General features: G+C 43.0%; 2 protein-coding genes across 6 annotated transcripts in view; one reads left to right on the forward strand and one right to left on the reverse strand.

Moving 5' to 3' along the window:
- Positions 1-9,872, forward strand: part of LOC106583925 (clathrin coat assembly protein AP180) — a 64,942-nt gene extending 55,070 nt beyond the window's left edge. For 4 of the 5 annotated variants that reach the window (XM_014168618.2, XM_014168641.2, XM_014168612.2 and 1 more), the window contains 10 exons: positions 1,784-1,927; positions 4,174-4,248; positions 4,640-4,864; positions 5,942-6,130; positions 6,231-6,249; positions 6,428-6,521; positions 7,102-7,179; positions 7,308-7,421; positions 7,866-7,959; positions 8,174-9,872. In XM_014168618.2, the coding sequence (XP_014024093.1) occupies positions 1,784-1,927; positions 4,174-4,248; positions 4,640-4,864; positions 5,942-6,130; positions 6,231-6,249; positions 6,428-6,521; positions 7,102-7,179; positions 7,308-7,421; positions 7,866-7,946 (1,019 nt within the window). In that variant the 3' untranslated portion in view covers positions 7,947-7,959; positions 8,174-9,872. The remainder of the gene's footprint in view (positions 1-1,783; positions 1,928-4,173; positions 4,249-4,639; positions 4,865-5,941; positions 6,131-6,230; positions 6,250-6,427; positions 6,522-7,101; positions 7,180-7,307; positions 7,422-7,865; positions 7,960-8,173) is intronic. The other variant, XM_014168624.2, reaches the window with a different exon arrangement.
- A 284-nt stretch (positions 9,873-10,156) lies between these two features.
- Positions 10,157-17,543, reverse strand: prss35 (serine protease 35). The gene is made up of 2 exons (XM_014168654.2): positions 17,321-17,543; positions 10,157-12,709 (listed from the first exon to the last, which is right to left on the reverse strand). The coding sequence occupies exon 2, from the start codon at positions 12,688-12,690 to the stop codon at positions 11,401-11,403; it is 1,290 nt and encodes a 429-aa protein (XP_014024129.1). The 5' UTR covers positions 12,691-12,709; positions 17,321-17,543; the 3' UTR covers positions 10,157-11,400.
- Positions 17,544-19,447: the final 1,904 nt, after the last annotated feature.

Here is a 19,447-nt window from a genome sequence, read left to right on the forward strand (position 1 = left end):
ATTTAGTTTTACTTGCATTTAAGAGCAGTTGGAGGCCACGGAAGGAGAGTTGTATGGCATTGAAGCTCATCTGGAGGTTAGTTAACAGTGTCCAAAGAGGGGCCAGAAGTATACAGAATGGTGTCGTCTGCGTAGAGGTGGATCAGAGAATCACCAGCAGCAAGAGCAACATCATTGATGTATACAGAGAAGAGAGTCGGTCTGAGAATTGAACCCTGTGGCACCCCATAGAGACTGCCAGAGGTCCGGACAACAGGCCCTCCGATTTGACACACTGAACTCTGTCTGAGAAGTAGTTGGTGAACCAGGCGAGGCAGTAATTTGAGAACCCAAGGCTGTTGAGACTGCCGATAAGAATGTGGTGATTGACAGTGATTGACAGAGTCGAAAGCCTTGGCCAGGTCGATGAATACAGCTGCACAGTATTGTCTCTTATCGATGGCGGTTATGATATCGTTTAGGACCTTGAGCGTGGCTGAGGTGCACCCATGACCAGCTCGGACGTTGACGTTGAGACTGGTGTTTTGTGGGTACTATTTAATGAAGCTGCCAGTTGAGGACTTGTGAGGCGTCTGTTTCTCAAACTAGACACTAATGTACTTGTCCTCTTGCTCAGTGATGCACTGGGGCCTCCTACTCCTCTTTCTATTCTGGTTAGAGCCAGTTTGTGCTGTTCTGTGATGGGAGTAGTACACAGCGTTGTACGAGATCTTCAGTTTCTTGGCAATTTCTCGCATGGAATAGCCTTCATTTCTCAGAAAAAGAATAGACGGATGAGTTTCAGAAGAAAGTTATTTGTTTCTGGACATTTTGAGCCAGTAATCGAACCCACAAATGCTGATGCTCCAGATACTCAACTAGTCTAAAGGCCAGTTTTATTGCTTCTTCAATCAGAATAACAGTTTTCAGCTGTGGTAACATAGTTGCAAAAGGGTTTTCTAATGATCAATTAGCCTTTTAAAATGATAAACTTGGGTTAGCTAACACAACGTGCCATTGGAACAAAGGAGTGATGGTTGCTGATAATGGGCCTCTGTACACCTATGTAGATATTCCATTAAAAATCTGCCGTTTCCAGCTACAATAGTCATTTACAACATTAACAATGTCTACAGTGTATTTCTGATGAATTTGATGATATTTTAATGGACAAAAAAGTGCTTTTCTTTCAAAAACAAGGACATTTCTAAGTGACCCCAAACTTTTGAACGTTAGTGTATATACAGTACCAGTCAAAAGTTTGGACACACCTACTCATTCAAGGTTTTTTCTTTATTTTACTATTTTCTACATTGTAGAATAATAGTGAAGACATCAGAACTATGAAATAACACATATGGAATAATGAAGTAACCAAAAAAAGTGTTAAACAAATCTAAATATATTTTATATTTGAGATTCTTCAAGTAGACACCCTTTTCCTTGATGACAGCTTTGCACTCTCTTTGCAAAGCATGCCATTCCATGACCGCAGCATTTATTTTTCAACTCGAATCAATGAGCTCAATCAGTCCTCCATGACACCAAAATCTCAAATCAAAAGACCAAGTCCAAATTATGGCAAGAACAGCTCAAATAAGCAAAGAGAAATGACAGTCCATCGTGATTCCGTATGTGTTATTTTGTAGTTTTGATGTATTCACTATTATTCTACAATGTAGAAAATAGTACGAATAAAGAAAAAACCTTGAATGAGTAGGTGTGTCCATACTTTTCACTGGTACTGTATATAACGCTGCTTTTTTCAAAGTGTGGTGAAATGCTCTCCTTTCTCATTCTGTAGATGCATTCTCTGCTATGGCTCCAGCGCCAGCAGTGGCGCCAGCTCCAGCTCAAGAACCGGATCCAGATCCAGCTCCTGCCCCTGCAACTGTCTCTCCTCCCAAACCTGAGCCCTGTGCACCTGCACCTGTCATTGACCTGCTAGGTGCGTACTGTACCACGAAATCCAGCACTTCCTGTACACCTTCATGGGTTGATTTGACTCATGCTGAGTAACATATGACCTTTTCCATACTCTATTCGTCTTGTGTACTTTTTTTAAATTGCCATTTCTCCATTGTTAAGTATAGCTGTTAGGTGTGAAGGATATTTGTATGTGGGGAGGTGTTCATGTGTAAGTATCTTCGTAGCCAGGGTAACAGACCCTAGATAAGTCTGGATCTAGGAGAGAGATAGTGTAATATGTTTGGTGTAGCAGTATATACCAGAGGTTTTCCTCTGCAACTGGTTTTGGATTATGTAGCTAATGTAACATTGCTTGCTAGTTAGCTGTGTATGCGTTAGTAGCAGCCATTGTGCAGTGACTGTCACCCGCCCTGAAACCTAAAAGTACTGTCTCCCGCATCAAGAAACACCTTTGGATTTTCAGGTTTCGGTATTAATGCTTCTTGAGTTGCGTTGTTTTGGTGTGCAGAGTTTTGAGTTTATACACAGGCTGAGACGGAAATTCTATCCTCTTGCAATTGCATGGTACTTAGAGGTGTGTGTGTATGCTTTCGTGCATGCGTGCACATGCTTGTGTTTACTGCAGGGTTGGGGAGTAAGGGATTACAAAAAAATGGTAACTGTAATCCGTTACGTTACCAGAAAAAATATTGTAATCAGATTACTGATACTTTTGAAAAACTAGTTGATTACTTCGAGGATTACTTTTAAATTCAGAAAGGATGTTTGCGAAAAAAAAATCTTTGACACTTCTGTTTTCTAAATGACATTCAAATCAGCATTGAAAAAAGGCCCAAGTTTAAATTTGTTCCACCTGACTGAGTCTGACCACAAGTCAGAGACCACTTTTGTAGGCTACAGTCCAAGCTATGTCTTCCAATCGTGCGACTGCTGTCGGCATCCAAAGATTATCCAACTTGAATAAACGCTTGGAGGTAAGGATGACAGCAGTGTTGTAGTCTATGGCGATATGGATATGACGTATTATTGATATCTACATCACTTTAGCGCATTGATGTGAATCACACTGCTGCTATCTCATTAAGCTTTTTGCGCCTTACGGATTGTGGTTGTTGTGTATGGCTGTACACAAATCTAAATGTGTATTTGAACCCAATAATGGTTGAATTCAAGAAGTTTAAGCTGCCTATCAATCATTGTTTTTGAAACCAGTGGACAGCCAGTGAAAAATGCGCTCTTGTGCAATGGAATGGCATGCTTTGCCAAGAGTGTGCAAAGCTGTCATCAAGGCAAAATGTTGGTACTTTGAAGAATCTCAAATAGAAAACATATTTACATTTGTTTAACACTTTTTGGATTATTACAAAGTTTGGACACACCTACTCATTCAAGGGTTTTTCTTTATTTTTACTATTTCCTACATTGTAGAATAATAGTGAAGACATCAAAACTATGAAATAACACATATGGAATCATGTAGTAACCAAAAAAAGTGTTAGCAAATCTACATATATTTTATATTTGAGATTCTTCAAGTAGCCACCCTTTTCCTTGATGACAGCTTTGCACTCTCTTGGCAAAGCATGCCATTCCATGAGCGCAGCATATATTTTTCAACTCGAATCAATGAGTCCAATCAGTCCTCTATGACAACAAAATCATAAAGAAAGAACACAGTAGTGCTGGCTAATAAGTCCTTAGTTTTGGGGTCATGCTCAGGTAAAACAATTTGGCTAATCTATACTTCCATTTTTCCAAGTCCTATTCTTGAAGATCAAGGGGTATAACATTTATTGGAATGACTGGAATTCTGATAGACTTTGGTTTTAATGTAAAGATATGATTTAATTGTATTGTTATATGTAGTAGAAAGCGATGGGTTAGAAGAAGCCTACATAACCAACCCATAAAGTAAAATTTTACATCCATATATGGCCAGCTATGTAAACTTTAACATTGATTTATACTGCAATAGATGTCTTTCAATTGGTAACATACATTTTTGTCTTCTTCCAATGCCTCTTAAGGGGAAAGTAATCTAAAAGTAACGGAATGCAATCAGATTACATGACTGAGTTTGAGTAATCCAAAAATTACATTACTGATTACATTTTTGGATAGGTAACTTGTAACTGTAACGGATTATAATTCGAAAGTAACCCAGCCAAACCTGGTTTACTGTCTGCCTCCCCTTCCTGGCCTGTCTGCCTCCCCCTCCCTTCCTGGCTCATGGCTAACTAACTCTTCTCTACTGTCGCTCTATAGACACATTCAGTAGCCCTACCCTGTTGGACGCTACGCCCGCTGCCCCCGGGGGACCAGAAGAGGATCTGTTGGGTGGTACGCACGCACACACACACACACACACACACACACACACACACACACACACACACACACACACACACACACACACACACACACACACACACACACACTTTAGCTGTAACACCATATTCAATGTCCCGGTGAGCAGTTAATTAGTAGAATAAAGTAGGCTGGATTAGGGTTGTAGTAAAAGCCAGCAGGACTGTAGTTCTCCAGGAGAAGGGTTGGGAGCCCCTGCTCTAAGACAGCCATCTGCCGTTTGTGATTCCTACTGCACGTACAGTATGTTAATATTGAGTACCATGACACAACGTAACTTAAATCAATGAAATTCTAACCAGTGGAAATGAAAATCATTATCATCGTATATAATACTCTCATTCAAATGGTTCCCCACTTCCAGGACTGATGTCTCCCAGCCTGACTCCAACGGCGGCCCCTGCTCCTCTGGCCCCCACTCTGGCTCCGGCCCTCGCCCCTAACCTGGCTCCTGTCTCAGCCCAGAATGACTTGCTGGAGGGGGGCTTCGACACCCTCGGCTCCCTGCCCCCACTAATCCCCGCCACCCCAGCAGCTGCAGACACAGTGCCGGCCACAGCAGCACCCTCTGGTGGCTTTGATGCATCAGGTAGGGGACACTGTCTGCTCCATGTGTATATCCTAAGGGAAGTGTGTGTGTGTGTGTGTGTGTGTGTGTGTGTGTGTGTGTGTGTGTTCTGCATGCATGACTGACGCTGCCAAGAATCACCGCCACTGTCCCTATTATGTAACGCTGAGGGCTCAACGGTCACCGCTTCTGACGGTTTAATTCCTCAACACTGCTTCTCTCTCTCTCACTCATCTCACATGCGCACATGCAGATACTTACTACTGTGCTCCCCATCATATTTCAACTCCTTCTTTCTCTATATGTTGTTCTCCCTCCCTCCCACCTCGCAATTCTCTCTGTTCTCTCTCTCTCTCTCTCTCTGTCACATACTGCCTTTCCACATTTCTCTCCTCACATCCTTTCTTTGTCCACCCCTTCAATCCCCTCCTCTCGCCCACTCTGCCCTTGTCTCTCTGCCATCCCCTCTCACTCTCTGTCACTGCTGGGTCATTGCTTGCTGCTACTGCGTAATTGGTGAGTTCACAAGCCTTTCTCTCCTTAGTGCTTTGCAGTATGAGCTGTTTTGACACGTTCCCCATTTGTTTTTAAATATTCCCTTTTTGCATGTTTCAATATGTTTGTCTCACGTATGAGACAATGTAATGTATGCATTACTCCCATTTGTAACGTTTGCCAGATTCTACCCTCAATTCAACATAGTGCCCTTTGAAGCTGCGATGCTGGCACTGTGGTGGTCTTAAACCACATTTAAACACAGTTATAGACTTGAATGTTCAGATAATGTTGTAGTGATGGCCTTACAGTGGGTTTATATTAATCTCTCGTGGGCAGACTACATAAACACAAAAGGTACCAAATTACGCAAGATTTCTATTCTGGGTTAACCGAGATTAGGTGTATATCGTTTCTGCCCTGTTCGGTGCATTCATTGCACACCAGAGTACTGTACTGAATGCTATTGTTGTGGTGATGAATTGTATGGTGATGATTTCACATCTGGCCCCTCTTTGTGAAGATTAGGGATTATAAAGATTTTAATCCATGCTGTATGTTTCTAACATCTTACTCCCCTTATTTCTACCCTTTCCCTATAAGTGTTTGGTGGATTAGGGGACCTACTGATGCCAGCCATAACACCCCAGTCCACTGGGAGTAGTGTAGGCAGCACAGGCAGTGCTGGGGGGAATACCAAGGTGGCACCCGCGGTCGGGGGTGGCATGACAGCTATTAAACGGCCATCCATCGGGGGCGACTTGGACTCCTCACTGGCAAACCTGGTTGGAGGCATGTATTGATCACACCTGGACAGCCTTGATGGTTCTGATTACTGTTTTTATGTCAGTTTAAAAATGAGTTCTGAAATTTCATTTTTTTTCTCTTGCAGATCTGGGGATTCAGAAAAAGTACGTACGGAATTTCTCTGTGTTCGTGCTTGCATGTGTGTGTGTGTGTGCATGTGTGTGCTCTCCTTTTCTTTGTGTGCTTCCTAAATAACAATCAAAGTCACGCGGTATCTAGTGTGTATTCCCAAACCTTCCAGCTAGCTGATGACAACTTTGGTGTCCTGTGTGTCTCGTATAGGGACCATCAGTGGAATGACAAGAAGCTGACAGGAGGATCTAACTGGACCCCCCAGGTAGCCCCTCCCAGCTGGGGCGCTCCTGGACCTATGATGGTAAAAGCCTCCACAAGCCTCCCAATATTAGCAAAGAACCGTTATTGGGACATTTAAAATTGAAATCAAATCAAACTTTATTGGTCATGTGCACAGGATACAGGTTGTAAATGGTACAGTGAAATGCTTACTTGCAAGCTCCCCTCAACAGTACAATACACATTTATACAAAAAATAAAAGGAATACAAATAATAAAAATAGTAATGTTTTGAAATTTACACAATAAGAATATACAGTGTAGACTATGAAATGTGCTCGAGTGAGTAGTGATATGGTTGAGCAGCTTAGATAGATAGTAACAGCAATGGTGCACGGGTTTGTGCGTATGCGTGCGAGGTGTGTGAGGTGTGTGTGTAAGGGTGGATGAGTGAAAGTCTCTTAGGTGCAGCTGTGAAGAGAGTCAGTCCCCAATGATGGACTGGGCAGTCTTCACCACCCTCTGTAGAGCCTGGAGAGAGTATTATTTTTGTACGTTGGAAATAAGCTGTGGACCTGAATGGGAAAGGATTGTTCAGGAATGGAAATGATGTTCTATGACATAGAGCTGTGAACTGTTTTGTCTTGACTTCCTGTTTCTAGGGTGGCCCCGCCCCTGGAGCCCCAGGTGCCCCTGGAGCCATGCCTCTGCCCATGGGAGCACAGCCTGGCTTTGGCATGGTGAGATACTGGACTGGATGCCCAGAAACCAACATGGACAGCTATACTTATAAATGAGCTCAGTGCTCTTATTCAAGTCAGGACGTAGTTATTGGTCAATTCCATTAACCCCTTCCATCTCTTTCCAGGCCTCAGCGGCTGGATCTGGAGTTCCCATGATGCCTCCCATGATGATGGGCCAGCCAATGATGGGTCAACCCATGAGACCACCCCTGCCAGGAGCTGCAGCACCAGGAGCACCGGTAACACACACACACACACACACACACACACACACGCGCGCATGCACACACACGCACACAGATACACACTCACATTCATTCTCAGATACATTTTTTCCAAACCCTCAAACATACACAGGAAAGTGCACGTAAGTATACAGAATCACCTGTTACTCCTTCAGTTATAAACTTATTAAAAGGGGAAATATACTCATATATTCTTCATTAGTCCACTTTTGATACAGTCCCATAAAACGATGCATGTCAACATTCAAGTTTTCAAGATATATTGCTTTTATTCTCCTGATGACCAAAATCAAAGTGCAAAACATCATCCTAAGACTTTTCTACAAAGTAAACACAGGCTTGCTATTTGGAAAGCAATGAGGCTTGTATGTGCAAAATAAATATATTTTAAAGGCAATGTATTTGAAGTGGTACTCAATTCGTTTTTCTGTTTTCCAGCTGTCTCCAGGACCTGCTGCCACCCAGAGCAAAAAGCCCAAGGACCCACTGGCAGACCTCAACCTCAAGGACTTAATGTAATCACCCAGCCCAGGTGTGTGTTCAGGACATTAAGCTGTCATCCTGGTGTGATGCTAGTCTTGCCTGGTCTCAGATCTGTTTCTGTGGTTTTGACGACTTATAATCATTGTCATGCCAATGACTATAGGAGTTGGTTATACAGCACAAAGAGATCTGGGAGCAGGCTAATGCTAGTCTTGTGTCAGTGGTCAAACTTAGGGTATGTTTTTCTCCTTATTGTCTTCCAGCTCTTGTTTTTCTGGAGCTGGGCCCTCTGGCTGCCTGTCTTATTTTGGCGTTCTGTACATCCCGGGACACCAGAGATGCTACTCACCCATAGGAGACCCCCTTCCTCCACACCACCCCAGCCCCCTGTGTAATGTTGTAGCACAAACTGTGAAAGTGAAACCTTAGTGAGAAAAAAACAAGTGTGTGCTTAACTAGATGTAACCCTTTGTCTAAACAAAACCACACAAAACCTACAAAAAAAGTCTATAAAAGCAAGCCAGAAATCCGAGCAGAAGCTGAAGGCGTATGTTCTGTATGTATTTAGATCATTTTTTCCAGTAGTGTTGGCGTGTCGAGTTGGATGCGTGTTTGTTTGATGCCCTCAGCTCCACCTTCGGCCCTGCACTGGCCTTCTGCTCACTCTAGAGGGGGAGGGGCTTCCACCCTGCCTCACCCTGATTGGATAAGAGGGGTAAGCAAAGCAGCCCCGTAAATTTTGGATGAAATGTGCAATGTGTCGTTCATAGAAGTTCTTCTTCGGTGGTGTATGTACATTACACTGGGAAATCTCTAAGGATTTTGTCTCTACTCTGTACAGTGTGTCTGTGGAAGAGCATATTGATGTGAATCTGATATCAAATTGTAAGAAGTCATGTGACCATTATCTTATTTCCCGTCATCTTTTGAACGTATTTAGAAACAAATATGATATGAATATATGATTAATATCAATAAGCAACATGTATGAATCCTAAATTACCATCCAATTATTTTTTTATGATGTTCAGTATATTTATTTGTTTTTTTGTCAGCGTTTATTTTTCATTTTTTTTTTTTTTTTTGGGGATTTGGGGCGTCATGTCCAGCTTTATTTGTACTTTCTCTCTCTGTTGACATTGTTTGTGAATCTACTGTAAAACGTTGTCGGATATTTTTATCAACAGATCATATCTTACCGCCTATTTTCAGAGAAAATGTGTTTATATTTTAGTTATTCCTATTCAAGAGGAAGGTCAAACAGTGCATACCAGGAGCCAAATCTTGCCAGTATCTCATATCTCAATACAGAGGAGAACAGTCTTTTGTTAAACCACTAAAACAAGTTGTGTACAGTTAGTCTACTTCCTGGTATCACCGGTACTCTCCCTATGGACCTATCACTGTCCTCCTCATCAGTGGTCTGTTGTTTGATTTTCAGAAATGCTCGTTCTTTATTATTAGCATTATTACTATGACTAGACCATGGTTGGTACAGGATATGTAGTGTTCTTTTTGTATTTGAGAAGCAACAGAAACATCCTTATCTCCCTATTCCCCCACCCCAGATTTTGTTACATGTTTCTGTTCCGTTTCCTCCCCCTTGTTAGTGAATCAGTAATATTGTACATGGTAACATGGGCGGAGCGGAGAGCCTGTGTATACCCAGTCAGGAGAGGACACTGTTGAACAGTGTGCCTTCCATGTCTATCTAGACAGCTGTTTAGAACCTGTGAAACCAGTCCTGTGCTGTATAACCCCAGCTATAACAAATACTGTGTTGTGTCATTACAAGACTGTTTCGACAATTGTTGTGGAAAAAAAATATGGATTAGAAAAATGGGAAAACATCATTTTCATTATTGAGTTACATTTTTATTTTATTATTATTATTTACTATGCCCCTCCCCAGTGCATGTAAGCCCTTTTAGATGCAATAAACTCAATGATGGAAAGAATGGACCATTACTCATCGCCCATCTTTTTCTTATATTGATAGATCAGATCATGGACGCATTGCAATTTTTAATCTGGTGCACTAAATGTCATGACATAGGAATGACATCAATAGGCGTAACCTGGGTTGTGTTCATTTGGGCGCACAACTGAAAACATTTTAAAATGTAAATGACTATTTCTTATTGGACAAGTCCAAGAAGTGCCTAATGATCATGACCCTGGCTACAGGCATAGATGTGTCATAGATACATACAGTACATCACTTCTCCTCATGGTAAACACACATACAAGTTGTAATCTTGGTTTAATTGTTGTTTTTTTCAATCATGGTGAAATGTTATTAATTTATTGTATTTGGTCATCAATGGCAAACTCGTATACATTGTGGCACATAATAAACAAGATGCATCAGCATGAACACTTTAGAATGATGATTGTTATCATCACGTAACGCTATGGCATTTGTTATCACCACTAGCCTTCAAATTACATGATGGAAAACTGAATATCAAAATAACGTTTTTAATCTGAAAGCTCTGTTACATTAAACCCACTGTGTAGCCTCATATTAAATACATCGTTACAGTACTAGGCTATCAAAAATATATTCCGATAGGTCTCCCCAAAGTGCACAATTTTATATTTATGAAATTAGCACCAAGTCTCTGGATAAGCACCATCATTTTTATGTGTATGGTAATGAAACCACATTTTAATGCACTGCTAGAGTAAAAAAAAAAAGAACGAACGGTAGGACTGAAAACAATCATGTTTTATCCAGGATCCCTCTGGAACCTTTCACTATTTAGTCATAGAAGCATAATCTTATAAGAAAAGGTAGTTTTACAAAAAGGGACATTACAGGAAACTCAAAGAGCTAGATATACATTATTTTAAACACCAGCACGTTGATTTAGAAAATATTTAGAAAAAAAGTCAGTTAAAACCTCTTAATATACTAAAATGTTAATTTCTCCGAAAATGATTTGCTTTCTTCTGGGATGTTCACCAAAGCCAATATTAACTTTCTTGTTCCTTTTGCTAGAAAAGGGAACACATTTGAAAATGTTAACGTCTCTGCGTTCATTAAGGCTGCCTGGAATATATGAAATAACAAGCATCACTCCCCTGAAACAGCTGAATATACAACATTTTATCAAAATTGGTCAAACCTAAAAATCTGTCAAAATATTCTTGTTAGCATAAACACAGACCTAGTAGGAGCTGGCAATATATAATCATTGTATTCATAAATTTCTAGAATGTTTGCTTTTTAATAATTTAATAAATTAGACAAGGCAGAACAGCCATAGTTCTCTTTGATCTGTTGACGAGTTCCTGTAATCAACAACAGTGAGTCTGTATGGCTGCTTGTGTGCGATGAATGCTGTGATGAGGCAATCTGTGGCAGTTGCCAGTGGGAAGCACAGGAGGTAATAGAGAAGAAGACAGAGGAAGGCAGTCGGGCGGGCGGGCCCCTGTTTCGTTTGTGATGGAGGGTGGAGGAGTGTTGTGGCATGTTGTGTGTCTCTCAGGCGTCCCGGCACTCGCTGGAATCCCCATGGACCCAGTAACAGATCTGGGCATACTTGAGGGGCGTTATCCTCACCGCCACATTGTAATCTTGCTGCGCCCCATTGCCGTTGACATCCACCCACTGGTGGCCTGAGAACACCCCGATGATCTTCCTCTTCCATTTCTTCTTGCCGGGCTCTTTGAGGCGGATGTAGACCCCGGAGCCGCTGGAGCCGGGCTTGGCGTCGCAATACTGATACAGCAGGTCTTTGGACTCCTCCGACACCGAGCAGAAGCGGTACACCAAGTTGCCGGGCCGGTCGTCGTCGAAGCCTGAGAAGTGGATCCTGCCGGCGGGCAGCTTCTTGACTGAGGGGATGACGCCCAGGTCCATGTGCTTGACCTTCTGGGCCTTCTTCAGCTCCAGCACGGCATAGTCATAGTCAGCCGCCACACCGTCCGACGCCCCGCCTTTGAACCAACCTTTAGGGACCTGGGTCTGCTTCACTCTGGTCCACCGGAAGGATGGCTTCTCGACCTCTGCGCTGCGACGACTGCGGCTCTTTCTGTCCTTCCCTTTCCCTCCTTTCCTCTCTTTCCCTCCATCTTTCTCTTCTTTCTCTTCTTCTTCCTTGTCTTCTCCCCCTTTCCTCCTCTTGCCTTTCCCCCGTCCTCTCTTCCCCTTCCCTCCTTTCCCACGCCGGGATTTCTCCTTGAGGATGCCCACGCGTAGCTTCTGTGCTCCGCTCACGTAGTCCTGTCCGTCGTGGATGCAGTGGGCTGCCGTCAGGACGTGTTTGGGGGATAACAGGACACCAGAGCAGCCAGTGGAGATCTTGACGGAGGTGGAGAAGGGGTACTTAGTGGAGAATTGCTTGTCAGCGATGCTGAAGCGGGTGTCTGTGCCATAGACCTCCCGTCTGCGGCGTGACTTGGAGGAAGTGGAGGAGTTCCCAGCAGGCCAAGCGTTGACCTCGTTGAGGCCCTGCACAGACACGGAGGTCAGGGTGCGCGTTCCGTTCTCGTACACCGTCTCATAGGACAGGAACTCCTCCAGGTCAGCCAGAGAGGGGTTGGGGAGGCGACGCTGGCACTCAATCCCACAGGTCCCATTCAGCTCTCCCTGAGGTTTGGCCATGAAGCCGGGGCTGCTAAGGGCCACCGTCCTCCTGTTCCTCACCAGCGGCACCTTCCACTGAGGCCAGGTATACTCATCATCTCCTCCTGTGGCCTCCTGGGCTTCCACAGCCACCACCACGACCAGCGACGTCACTGAGAGCAGGAGACACAGGGGTACGGGGCCCATTGTACAGATGGGCCTGGCTCTAGAGGGGAGAGGAGAGAAAGACACTATAAGAGATGGTGGAGGACGCTGAGGTGCAAATACAGTGTGTTGTTATTGCTTTGTCAACATGCATGAAGTTTTTTTTTTTAAATGGCTTCATATGTCTCTACTGAATAGAATAGACGGAAAGAAAAAAAAAATTGTTTGCTGCTCTACTCCCACAACATACACACACAAGCAGTATAGCCAATCAAATCTGAGTAAAAACGTTCTACTGAAACACATTTTCATGTGGTTGTTACAGAAACCACTGTTGCCAATTTACAGTTTGAGGCATCCATCTGTTGTTGGTCAAACTTTTCAGCTGGGATGGGATGGCATTTCATTTGAAGGGTATTTTTTATAAGTCTGACTCTGAATAGAAACAAACTCGGACAAAGATAAATGAGGTCAAATCCTCTCTTCCCCAAAATACATCCAGCACCAGCGTTCCACATCCACAGGAGGGCAATGTAATCCAGAAAATGAACGTCTCACAGTTGCCAAATTCAGAGCACTGAGAAGAAGCGAAGCTGTCAAAAAAGTGGGCCGTGCCTGTGGCTAACAAAAGACACAAGAGCACTCCTTGTTTACTAGCACAGATGTTTTCATGGAGACAACCATCTTCAAAATGCTCATATCAACAAATAGAAGGTGTAGCAGCATCTTCACATGGAAACGATTAAATATAACCGACAGTCTCTCAAGAAATCATAGCATTTCATTTGAGTTGACATAGGAGCTGTGTGGTTGAGAGGAGATTTATGGAGCCTGAGGTTGAGTGGAGACTGTGGCCTGTGGGGAAGAGAGGAGGAGGAGAGGACCATCCCTGGGGCTCCGACTGTACTGAGATGGTGGCTGGGAGCTTAGCCACATGGTTAGCCTTTAGCTGTCAGTAATGACCATATCTGGTTTCTCTCGGACTCTATGCTGCTCTCTGCTTCATTCCGCCCACAGTTTGGAGACGTTGGCCGACATGACATCACACAAGATGAGAGTTAGACTGTGGCCAAACTGAGGAGTAACTCGCTAAGTGTGAGGGTGCTAATGGGGCTGATAGCTGTGGAGGGAATTTAATTTCATTCAACAGACCATCATTGCACTACTGAGCAGAGAAATAGCCCTTTGTCAGCAGCTGTGTAGATGTAGCTCAACCACAATTCTATACAGAGAATGGAACGGGGGAAGTCATTTCACCTACAGTGCAGTAGTGCAAATCCAACAACCATTTGAAACAATGGAGGTATGGGATAGAGGTAAAATGAGAAGAAAAAAAACCGATGTGATTACAGTACATTCATCCAGCCTGTTCGAAGAGCCTAAATAGTCTTTGGCATGCTGGCTAACATCTGGCCTTCCAGCTTGAGGCCGAGCCTGTGAGGGAGGGGCGAGCGTTGGTGGCCAGGTGTCTTCCTTGCATTCCCATTCAATCAGATGCTAGGCAGTGTTAAAGTGAAAAGCCGCCAGGCGTTGCACGGTGGACGGATGAAGGAGATGGATGATAGGAAATAATCCCATCAAAGGATATGTTGTTGCATCACCAACCATAGGCTACAGGGGACCAGGTCAGTTTGGCATTATCCAACCACACTTCTCACAGGGGAGTTATCCTTCTTCCACCTCATGTAGCAAACCATATGCCCTGTCTGTTTCAGAGAAGTGGTATGTACAGTGAGGGAAAATAGTATTTGATCCCCTGCTGATTTTGTACATTTGCCCACTTACAAAGAAATGATCAGTCTATAATTTTAATAGTAGGTTTATTTGAACAGTGAGAGACAGAATAACAACAAAAAAATCCAGAAAAACGCATGTCAAAAATGTTATAAAATGATTTGCATTTTAATGAGGGAAATAAGTATTTGACCCCTCTGCAAAACATGACTTAGTACTTGGTGGTAAAACCCTTGTTGGCAATCACAGAGGTCAGACGTATCTTGTAGTTGGCCACCAGGTTTGCACACATCTCAGGAGGAATTTTGTCCCACTCCTCTTTGCAGATCTTCTCCAAGTCATTAAGGTTTCGAGGCTGACGTTTGGCAACTCGAACCTTCAGCTCCCTCCACAGATTTTCTATGGGATTAAGGTCTGGAGACTGGCTAGGCCACTCCAGGACCTTAATGTGTTTCTTCTTGAGCCACTCCTTTGTTGCCTTGGCCGTGTGTTTTGGGTCATTGTCATGCTGGAATACCCATCCACGCCCCATTTTCAATGCCCTGGCTGAGGGAAGGAGGTTCTCACCCAAGATTTGACGGTACACGGTCCCGTCCTTTGATGTGGTGAAGTTGTCCTGTCCCCTTAGCAGAAAAACACCCCCAAAGCATAATGTTTCCACCTCCATGTTTGATGGTGGAGATGGTGTTCTTGGGGTCATAGGCAGCATTCCTCCTCTCCAAACACGGCGAGTTGAGTTGATGTCAAAGAGCTCCATTTTGGTCTCATCTGACCACAATACCTTCACCAGTTGTCCTCTGAGTCATTCAGATGTTCATTGGCAGACTTCAGACAGGCCTGTATATGTATTCTTGAGCAGGGGACCTTGCGGGCGCTGCAGGATTTCAGTCCTTCACGACGTAGTGTGTTACCAATTGTTTTCTTGGTGACTATGGTCCCAGCTGCCTTGGGATCATTGACAAGATCCTCCCGTGTAGTTCTGGGCTGATTCCTCACCGTTCTCATGATCATTGCAACTCCACGAGGTGAGATCTTGCATGGAGCCCCAGGCCGAGGGACATTGACAGTTCTTTTGTGTTTCTACCATTTGCGAATAATCGCACCAAATGTTGTCACCTTCTCACCAAGCTGCTTGGCGATGGTCTTGAAGCCCATTCCAGCCTTGTGTAGGTCTACAATCTTGTCCCTGACATCCTTGGAGAGCTATTTGGTCTTGGCCATGGTGGAGAGTTTGGAATCTGATTGATTGATTGCTTCTGTGGACAGATGTCTTTTTTACAGGTAACAAGCTGCGGTTAGGAGCACTCCCTTTAAGAGTGTGCTCCTAATCTCAGCTCGTTACCTGTATAAAAGACACCTGGGAGCCAGAAATCTTTCTGATTGAGAGGGGGTCAAATACTTATTTCCCTTATTAAAATGCAAATCAATTTATAACATTTTTGACATGCGTTTTTCTGGATACTTTTGTTGTTATTCTGTCTCTCACTGTTCAAATAAACCTACCATTAAAATTATAGACTGATCCTTTCTTTGTCAGTGGGCAAACGTACAAAATCAGCAGGGGATCAAATACTTTTTCCCCCCACTGTATGTCTACTGTAAGGGCAAAGGTCACACATGACCTATCCCAGAATAGCATGTATTGTGCCATGTTATGTAATCTTAATGCAGTTCTGTCAATGGTAGGTTTTGACACCTGAGGATTCTGATTTATTGGCCTCAGTTTTTGTCTTCAAATCGCTCAACTGTGGATGGGATAGCCATGTACACAACACCATACATCTTCGAACCAACCTTACCCTTAAATAAAACAAGGTAGAATATAAAAAATGTCATAAGAATGACTCAATGAATTGGAAATGTGATGTCAGGAATTTGACCCAGGTTTCTGGCCAACAAGACACATTCTCCCAGACCATGAAATAGCACAAATTCAACAGAAAAGTGAAATTATTGAGGATAGAGTGGAGACTGATAGGTTGCCAGTATAATTTTCTGTTAAAGAAGGCCTGCATTTAACTGATAGATTTTCCATTACAGTATAATCTCTCAAACGCCGTCCCATGCACCATTTTCCAATCCAGCGCATGGTCGAAAGAATCCCGCACAAGGCCACCAAAAGATGGTGCTAGATTGCAATCTCTCTCGCGCGTTCCTTAATTTCTTTGTTCATAATTTGGATTTTTATGGGAAAATATCCTCTAAAATCATTTTGGAAAAATGTCGATACAATAAAAATCACTGCAAGCAAGGGTGTCCTCTTGGTCCTAAAGTAGCGCTAACTTCAGTAATTATGATGCAAATATGTTTTTGCTAATAACTTTAGACTATCACGCAACCTATCTTGGAAATGGAAAATGAGATCAGCTATTGGTTATCAATAAAGCCATGAGTTGGCTATTAATATAAAAATGTATAATAACCTTGCAAAATAGGTTTCTAATCTCAAGGTTAAATAAATTGTGTGAATTATAAATAATTGTTTTACGCTACTATATCTAAAATATTTTATTTTTTAAGAAGTCTATGTGAAAAAATATATATAAGATTGTATCCTAAAAACGAAACAAGAATAAAAGAAAATTAGTTACTGAATTAATCTACCACATTTGCATGTAAAAAGCTAACTCTCACCTGTTCCATATTATTGTCTCAATGACTACTTAGATAGTAAAAAAAAAAAAATGCTTTAACGAATGGCAAACAAACAAATAAAAATTATTATCCAAAACAATATTAGCCAAGTAATGAATATAATAAAATGAAAATTCCCATCAATATATAATTTAGCAAATGTTCAATATCACCATTATCAAACCAGACCACCAGAAATGAAGAAACTAAACCAAAAACCGTATTATGAAAATAATGAACTGAGAGACCCATTGTCCAAGTGGCTCAATCAACAAAATAAACAAAAGGCTCTGCAGCTCCATACCTGCTTGCATTCGATTGATCGATATGACAAATCCGCAAATCTGTTTTTTATTTCCTGCTATTGCATCTAAGACGTCTTCTTATCAGTGGACGAAGTTCCCTTCTCCTCATCGCATTTGCACCAAAGAGGCTGAGAGAAAGTCGCAGCAGCCAGAGCCCTCCGTGCGGGCTGCACTTGATGCTGAGAGAGGGAGGAGGGAAGGAAAGTCTGAAAAAGATTTTTTCACTTTCGACAAAGCTGTTTACATAGGCCTACATGGGAGTGACCAGCCGGTTCAGCTAAAAATGCTGGATTGATTGATTGAATGAGTGAGTGTTTGTCAGTCTATGCAACCCAATAGTCCTATATGGTCGTCAATGGGATACTGTGTTCATGAGATGCGGTTGCGCCCTATGAAATAAATATTACATTTCAGTGTCATTTTGTGCGCTTTATTCAATGGAGCTTTCATTCGACCGGGGACTGGAATTAGTTCCAGGGAGCCCACAATGGCACTCGCAGACTGTTTTCATTGTCGCCCGTCTGAACTTCCACATCTGCTGCACTTGTTTCTGTGCTCGATGAGGTGGTAAACACACTGGCAGGGGGTCTTTGCGCTATATGCACCCATGCCGTGACAGAGAGCACTATTCACGAAAACATGTGCTTCACTTGGATCTGCATCTGTCCTCATGTATCATGTGTAAAGATAAAGGGAACCACCCACACTAATCAGAGGAGGCTGGTTAGAGGAGTTGTATGAAGATAGGCTCATTGTAAAGACTGGAATGGAATGATGGAAAGGTATCAATCACATCAAACTGTATGGAAACCACCTGTTTGACTCCATTCCATGAATTCCATCCCAGTTATTACAACGAGCTCGTCCTCCTCTAGCTCCTCCCACCAGCCTCCTCTGCCACACTTGACTATTCATGTACTGTAAAAAAGCCAAATTAATCTGCATTATTTGGTGAGTTGGGTGGACTTCAGAAGGACAAGGAATTGAGCTGATGTGTGAACATTTGTTCACTCAACAAGCTTTGCTCACAGTGAGCTGAATGTATAAAAACATGTTGAGTGGAATTACAAATTAATGTTTGGAAGGGAACACTGTAGGGGAGAGTGGGGTAAGCTGAGCCAAAGTGTTAGTTCAGCCACCCCTTGTTTCTAGGAAACAGTACTGTCTGTGAAGGAGTCTGTGAAGGAAGAGGCCACATGGATTAAGTGGCATGCAAGTCAAATTAATTTGTGTTATAGGTTTCATGAGCTTGTATCTTAACCAAAGCAGATAGCTTGAAGATTGTTTTATACATCAACTGGGGTTTCGATAAGCTACAATATTAGGTCCTAAACCTAGCATGAAAGTGCATCCTTGTAGCTGAGTGGGCTAATATAGTCAAAATGTTTGACCTGGGGTAAATTAAGCCAATGGTCACCATACCCCATACAAATCATGATTACATTTTGTCAGTTTTATGCAATGTGTCATGCATATGAACTCAAGATAGTGCATTCTTATTGTTACAGAGCTGGCATCATCATGCCCCTTGTACACAAACATAAAATAAGCAGGGGTCTAGCCCCCTTTGAGGTTCTTGAGAGAGCAGCCAAGGAAGTGAGAGGAGATGTCATTTCGAGCAGCAGCAAGAGATTAAAAAAAAAAGACAGAAGAGGTACATTGGGGGGAAAAAAACTGTCACGCCCTGATCTGTTTCACCTGTCCTTGTGCAACCCCCCTCCAGGTGTTGCCCATCTTCCCCACTTATCCCCTGGGTATTTATACCTGTGTTTTGTCTGTCTGTGCCAGTTCGTCTTGTTTGTTCAAGTCAACCAGCGTTTTCTCAGCTCCTGTTTTTCCTCAGTCTCTCGTTTTCTCGTCCTCCTGGTTTTGACCCTTGCCTGTCTTGAATTTCAGCCCGCCTGCCTGACCACTCTGCCTGCCCCTGAGCCTGCCTGCCATCCTGTACCTTTGCCGCTACTCTGGATTATCAACCACTGCCTGCCTTGACCTGTCGTTTGCCTGCCCCTGTTGTTGCAATAAACATTGTTACTTCAACACAGTCTGCACTTGGGTCTTACCTGAAACCTGATAGTTCGAACTGGTCATGACTGACCCAGCTCCGCAAAGCCATCTCCACCCAAGGA

This window comes from Salmo salar, chromosome ssa02 (assembly GCF_905237065.1).
Source record: "Salmo salar chromosome ssa02, Ssal_v3.1, whole genome shotgun sequence".
NCBI lineage: Eukaryota > Metazoa > Chordata > Actinopteri > Salmoniformes > Salmonidae > Salmo > Salmo salar.

What these genes read in the sequence shown, in the direction of transcription:
- prss35 (XM_014168654.2), bottom strand. Translation starts at nt 12,690, where the DNA reads ATGGGCCCCGTACCCCTGTGTCTCCTGCTCTCAGTGACGTCGCTGGTC.